General features: G+C 45.1%; 1 protein-coding gene across 1 annotated transcript in view; it reads left to right on the top strand.

The window, feature by feature from the left end:
• Nucleotides 1-3,331: 3,331 nt before the first annotated feature.
• LOC308382369 (urea transporter 1) overlaps nucleotides 3,332-7,500 on the top strand; it is a gene marked incomplete at both ends in the record, with an annotated part of 21,134 nt that continues 16,965 nt past the window's right edge. Inside the window, 4 exons of the mRNA XM_080860091.1 lie at nucleotides 3,332-3,379; nucleotides 5,131-5,251; nucleotides 6,216-6,405; nucleotides 6,910-7,038. Coding sequence (XP_080716217.1) covers nucleotides 3,332-3,379; nucleotides 5,131-5,251; nucleotides 6,216-6,405; nucleotides 6,910-7,038 — 488 coding nt within the window. The remainder of the gene's footprint in view (nucleotides 3,380-5,130; nucleotides 5,252-6,215; nucleotides 6,406-6,909; nucleotides 7,039-7,500) is intronic.

Raw genomic sequence — 7,500 nt, 5'->3', positions numbered from 1 at the left:
ATAAAAGAAACTGAAATACAGGTAACAGATCTTGAGCAATTATAAACACTGCTTTTCTAACCTGTTACACTTAGATAGCCTCTGCCATCGTTGTATGAATGGGTAGATGTCTGAGGCATTCATCTGTAAAGCGCCTTGAGTGCTCTATAATTCTAATAGCACTATATAAATGACGTCCATTTACCATTAACCCTGCTGGTTTGTGTTTGTTCCACCCTGATTGTCCTACACTGTTCGGTAACACTTGACTTATTCCCTGCGTCATAAAACTGTCACAACCATAAACATGTGATGTAAGGTGCCTTGTGCAGTCATTATACACCTACATACATTATACATGAAAGCTGATGTGCAAGGCCTTTCTCTTTCAGAATACTTTCTTAATGTAATGTCATGTGTGATGTGTTGTGTTTGTGGACATTGTAAATTAATAACTCGATTCTGATATGCCTGGATCCTGATGGTTTGGGCCCAAGACATCCATGGACTGTTAACCCCACTTGCCTAAGACTTGTACCCGTAGTACTTAAATTCATGTAATGATGAGATGTACTGTATGACTGCATTTGATAAAAGAAAATAAAAAGAAGTAAAAAAAAAAAAATGAAAGCTGATGTGCAATGATTTGACAGTTTCATGTTATTATTATTGGCTATAAGCACCACAGCAAGAACTTCAGTTGCCATAACAGCTTATGTCATTTGCCACATAACCTGACATAGAATCATACAGTGGTGACACTGACTGTCATTACTCGTTGTAACAGGAGCTGACATCTGCCATGACATGTCTGAGGCATGATTGAGACATGATTGAGGCATGATTGAGGCATGATTGAGACATAATTAAGATGTGTTGTAATGCAGGGCTAAACTGCCCACTGTGCTTGTGTGCTGACTGCACTTAGTATGTCTTCTTTCCTCCAGATGGACGTTCAATGGCTATCTTTTTGATGGAATATAGGTCTCCTATTCAAGTTTCCATACCATGAAAGCCTCATACGTGGTAAGTGTGATTGTTATAGATTAGATAAATGCACAGACACAGAACTGTTCTCTCCTCCCTACATCTCACACTCTGCTTCTACTATCACTTGTTTTAAAGGTACAGTGCACAATTCTAATCTCACACTCTGCTTCTACTATCACTTGTTTTAAAGGTACAGTGCACAATTCTAATCTCACACTCTGCTTCTACTATCACTTGTTTTAAAGGTACAGTGCACAATTCTAATCTCACACTCACACTGTCAAATCCAACAAATAGCTGATCCTCTAGCTGTCTGTTTAGTGTTTGCACTAAAGAAAACACACTCACACAAAGTTCTCACACACACAGTCCTCACACACAGCACTCACACACACTCACACAGTCCTCACACACAGTCCTCACACACACACACACACACACACACACACACACACACACACACACACACACACACACACAGCACTCACACACGCACACACACACAGTCCTGGCTCTGTAAAGGGTAAACAACTGGACTGAGCCATAAACAAACCCAGCGAATCAATATGGTGCTGCCAGGGCCCGGCCATGACCAGCGCCCCCAGGATCAGTGCACAGAACAGAGGGGTGTTACTTGACAGGTTCTTGAGCAAAAATATGAACAATCTTTCACGAAAACCGAAACTGAATCACGGACTGCAACTTAATTTCAACACTCCCGAGACCACACCTCCACTCTTCCTTGCTCCCCTCTCGCATGCATCGATCTCTCTCTCTCTCCTCCCTCTCTCGCCTATCTCTATACCTCTCTCCTCCCTCTCTCTCTCCTCCCTCTCTAGTCTCTCTCCTCCCTCTCTCTCTCTTGCCTCTATCCCTCTCTCTCTCTTGCCTCTCTCTCTCTCCCTTCTCCCTCTCTACTCTCTTGCCTCTATCCCTCTCTATCTCTCCCTTCTCCCTCTCTACTCTCTTGCCTCTATCCCTCTCTCTCTCTTGCCTCTCTCTCTCTCCCTTCTCCCTCTCTACTCTCTTGCCTCTATCCCTCTCTCTCTCTTGCCTCTCTCTCTCTCCCTTCTCCCTCTCTACTCTCTTGCCTCTATCCCTCTATCCCTCTCTCTCTCTCTCTACTCCTCCTCCTCATTGTGTCCGGGGGCAATGATTAATCTCCCTGAGCACCAGTGCTGGGTAACCCAGTGTGTGTGTGAGACTGGAGAGGTATTCATTAATGTGGGTGGACAGGATCACAGGAAGAGGATGGCAGACCCTCTCCACCTCAGACACACACACACACACACACACACACACACACACACACACACACACACACACACACACACACACACACACACACACACACACACACACACACACACACACACACACACACACACACACACACACACACACACTCACACACTCACACACTCACACAAACACACACACACTCACCTCCATACCGAAGCCACCGGTGAGCCGAGGGCCGCCTAGACAACAGGAGAGTGTTTCGGCACTCTGTGTGTGCGTGTGTGTGTTTTTGTGTGTGTGTTTTCTGCTCTGGGCCCGGGGCAGGTGTTCATAGATGCTTGGCTCCTCATATGTGTGTGTGTGTGTGCGTGTGTATGTTTGTTTTTGTGTACTGCTCGGGCCCGGGGCAAATGGTCATAGACGCTTGGTTCCTCGTGTGTGTGTGTGTGTGTGTGTGTGTGTGTGTGTGTGTGTGTGTGTGTGTGTGTGTGTGTGTGTGTGTGTGTGTGTGTGTGTGTGTGTGTGTGTGTGTGTGTGTGTGTGTGTGTGTGTGTGTGTGTGTGTGTGTGTGTGTGTGTGTGTGCGTGTGTCTGGTGAGGCGAGGGCCGCCTAGACAACAGGGGAGTGTTTCGGCAAACAGTTTATGGGAGAAGGATGACAGGTTTCGCAAGTTAAGTAAACTGGAGAAAGCAGTGGGGGTGTAAAACTGACGCAGATATGGATTATTATGACAAATCTCCATACCAGTATCCATTTTATGAGAGACTAGAATAGCTCTGCAATGCCACAATTAGGATAAATGCCTAACAGGTCCGCAAAGGATTTTTGGTTATGTGGTAAACTGTGAATTGTGAGAGCACTACTAACACATTTGTCGTGTTTTTTTTCATACGGCCAGAAGAAGTATGTAGTGTTTAGATAGGTGGTTGACCTGTGAGTTCACTCGACCTATAAACAAACAGGCCAAGTGTTTGACCATCTGAACAAACAACCATTTTTAAGCCCCATATAATCCAATGGGTTGAGATAACAAGTATCACAGCTCAAAGCGTCCAAAAGTAAACTAAAGGAAATGGGTGACAGAGTGACAGAGTAACAGAGACGGTGGATGAGAGGGGAGATGGCACCAGGTCCTCAGGAAACGGACTTTGTCCACATGGCTATCCAGGTACGGTCAATGGATTACCCACTGAACTCATATGGCATGATCTGGGGCACGCAGGCTGACTCGCAAGAAGCTATACGCAGTGACAGGAAGCTATACGAGTGAGAGGGAGACAGAGATATAGGGAGAGAGAGAGGGAAGACAGAGAGAGATAGATAGATAGATAGATAGATAGATAGATAGAGATAGTGGACAAGGAAGAGAGAGAAGACATAGAAAGATAGATAGATAGATAGATAGATAGATAGATAGAAAGATAGATAGATAGATAGATAGATAGACAGATAGATAGGTAGATCGATAGAGATAGTGGACAAGGAAGAAAGAGAGAAGCCATAGAAAGAGAAAGAGATAGATAGATAGATAGATAGACAGATAGATAGGTAGATCGATAAAGATAGTGGACAAGGAAGAGAGAGAGAAGACATAGAAAGAAAAAGAGATAGAGAAAGAGGACAAGGTGAGGAGAGGCAGAAGATAGAGAGCATTTCTCCATTGACCATCACACTGTGGACCAGCGCCTGTGTTGTTCTCCATCTGCTGAAGCACCCTTGCAGGTAGGCACGCTTCCTGGGAGTTGTGCTCTCATGGCACTTGCTCACAAACAACAATGGAGGAGCTTGAGAGTTGGGTGAACCTGTTGCTAGGTAGACTATATGGCTACACGTGACTGGGTGAGATTTCAGCAGAATGCTTTAGCCTAGTGCTGTGTCTGCATTAGCAGAGTAGCCTATACATTAATCAACTAACTACACTTTCTGACTGCATATTTTCACATTTAGGTGCCTGCTTTAGTGGTGTCAGACAGGGTTTGTAGTGTTTTCTGGATAACAGTGACCAAGGTGTAGCTACTCACAGGCTACACACACAGTGTGCAGTATTTAATAGTCATTCGGTGGTTTTAAATGGGTTGAGATGGAAGTTTAGTTATGTATGATGTAATTTACTCTACTGGCTATACTAGCCCCTTACACAGACTGAACAGCTTATATCTCTTTGCACTATCCACACAACACACACACACACACACACAAGCACAAGAACTTTGCACTATCCATACAAGCACATGGACACTATCTCTAAGCACGATCCACACTTGCAGCACAAGAACTTTCCTCATGGACATCAACACTTTCCCAATCTATGCTATCCTGTATCTGTAAACACCCCACTCCCTGTGAATATGTTGTGATTTATGTGTATGTCTGTGAGTGTATAGTGTATAAGCTACTATGTGTATAAGTGTATAAGCTACTATGGATGACCTAAATTTCCCTCAGGATTAATAAAGTAGAAAAAAAAAAACCTTCGAAACCTTAGAAAAAAAAAAAACCTTCCTTTAGAACAGTGCTTTCAAACAGCCACATTCTGAAAACAGCATGGGGGTGATTTTCAACTAAGTGGAGTCACTGAACCTGCAACTCCAGTGCCAGCAGTTATTAGCCATAGCAGTTTTCATCCATTGATGAACGTTGACATTGGAATGTTGATTTAACAACATTCCTTGGTATCTACGGTTTAATTGGCAGTCGGATCATCCAGATGCCAACTAGAACAAATACAGTTTATTGACAAGATCAGCCTGATGAACCAGAATAGCCCTAATGTAAATAGACACAGTTCAGGACGAGTGTTCCTGTATGTGAGCAGAATCTTTTGAGACCCATGGTCGGTCAAACTGTGGTGATCCATAGGTCCCCTCTCCGGATTGAATCGGTCTTTCTCTGAGCGCTTGTGTTTGTGTGTGCCTCCAGGACATGTGGGCTCCAGAGAAGGCAGAGGACCACGCTCGCGCCCGCACTCCCCAAGGGAGGGTGCTCTCCGTCCTGCTCTACTGCACGGGAGAGATGAGCCACTTCAGCAAGTTCATGGAGGGTAAGAGCTCACCTGGAAATATCCTCTTTTGGAGAAAGCTCCCATGAAAAGAAGAAAGCAAGCGTCTGATAAGCGTTTAAAAGTAGGTATGTTCCTGTCTGTTGTTATCTATGAGGTTCAACACAGGATTGTGTGTGTGTGTGTATGTGCTTGTGTGTGTACATAGATGTGTGTGCTTGTATGTGTGTGTGTGTGTTTGTGTGTGTGTGTGTGCATGTGTGTGTGTGTGTGTGCGTCTGTATCTCTGGGTCCCTACAGAGATACATCAGTTTACCTCAACGACTGAAAACAAACGTGTAGGAAATTACTGTTTGCTCGTTGCGACATTGCAAACCATTCAGTGCAAACCATTCAGTGCCTGTAGTCGATTACTAAACATTAAAAAAACAGCTCCTTTACCGTGATCCTGGACTACGGGCACTTGAATGGGGGAGCCTTGCAGAGAGAGACCAGAACTGCATCAGAGAGACCAGTAAACTAGAGACAAGTAAACCACTGACTCTGACTGCAGGGGCAGGCATGTCCTTATCCCTATGGTGTCATTCTGTGTTTGTGCTTGTAAATGTGTATGTGAACGTGTCTGGAATCTCTAACCTAGTTGGGAGTATATGGCGCTTAAGGAACTGAGTCTGAACAGATAGTTGCCATCCAATTTCTTAAACTAGTGTGCCAGGAATTAACCGAGGGAATGTCTTTGCCATCTTAAATGATCACTGCGTGGCTATACGTCTGTATACGTTTGTACATATAGTGTCAAATAGTGCAAGGTGTTTTTTTTTCTCACGTTATCTGGATACATCATTTATACAGGAATGTTGCAGTGTTTAGTAAAAGGATATAGCAAAACGATAAATTAGTGATGAATAAATAAATAACACCTCTCATTCACTCTCTCTCTCTCTCATTCACTCTCTCTCTCATTCTTTCTTTCTCTCTCTCTTTCTCTTACCCTCCCTCCCTTCAGACAAACCCTTTCCTCTGCAGCTGGTGGAGTGGATCTTGCGTGGGGTGGCCAGGGTGATCCTGGCCAACAACCCCGTCAGCGGTGCACTGATCCTGGGGGCGCTGGTCATGGCGAGCCCCTGGCAGGCCCTCCTGGGGACCGTGGGCCTGCTGGCGTCTACCCTCACGGCAATCATCATAGGACAGGACAGGTGACACACACACACACACACACACATACACAGACACAGACACACACACACACGCACACACCTGCTGGCATCTACCCTCACGGCAATCATCATAGGACAGGACAGGTGAGGTGGAGAAGGGAGGTGGAGTGGATTTACATTGACATTTACATTTAGTCATTTAGCAGATGCTTTTGTCCAAAGCGACGTACAAGGGAGATAACACACACACACACACACATGCACACTCACACACATACACACACACACACACAAACACACACACTCACACACACACACACACACACACATGCACACACACACATACACACACATGCACACTCACACACACACACACACACACACATGCACACACACACACATACACACACATGCAAACACACACACATGCACGCACACACACACAATAATTACATAAAATAATGACTTAATAACATACTTTTACATTTAAGAGATGCCTAAATCCAAAATGATATAATTAAGTGTTGTTGTGTGTGTGTGAAGTGCAGAGATTGCTGGCGGGCTGCATGGTTTCAATGGGATGCTGGTGGCTCTCCTGATGGGTGTGTTCAGCTCAGCAGGAGACTGGTACTGGTGGCTGCTTATACCTGCCTGTCTCGGTGGAGCCACATGGTGAGGAAACACACACACACACACACACACACACACACACACACACACACACACACACACACACACACACACACACACACACACACACTACAAACACACACACACACACACACACACACACACACACACACACACACACATACACACACATGAACACACACACACACACACACACACACACTACACACACACACACACTACACACACACACACACACACACACACACACACACATACACACACACACACACACACACACACACACACACAGATAGAGATACAGACCTATTGCCATTGACACACCTATACCCCCCTCACCACACAAAGACACACACCCACAGACACACAGACACACACCCTCTGACACACCGACACGCACACACAGAAGGAAATACAGACCTATTGCCATTGACACACCTATACCCACCTCACCACACACAGACACACACCCACAGACGCACA

This window comes from Sprattus sprattus, assembly GCF_963457725.1.
Source record: "Sprattus sprattus genome assembly, chromosome: 21".
NCBI lineage: Eukaryota > Metazoa > Chordata > Actinopteri > Clupeiformes > Clupeidae > Sprattus > Sprattus sprattus.
Note: the sequence above shows the minus strand (reverse complement) of the source record. Positions and strands in the feature narration are given on the sequence as shown.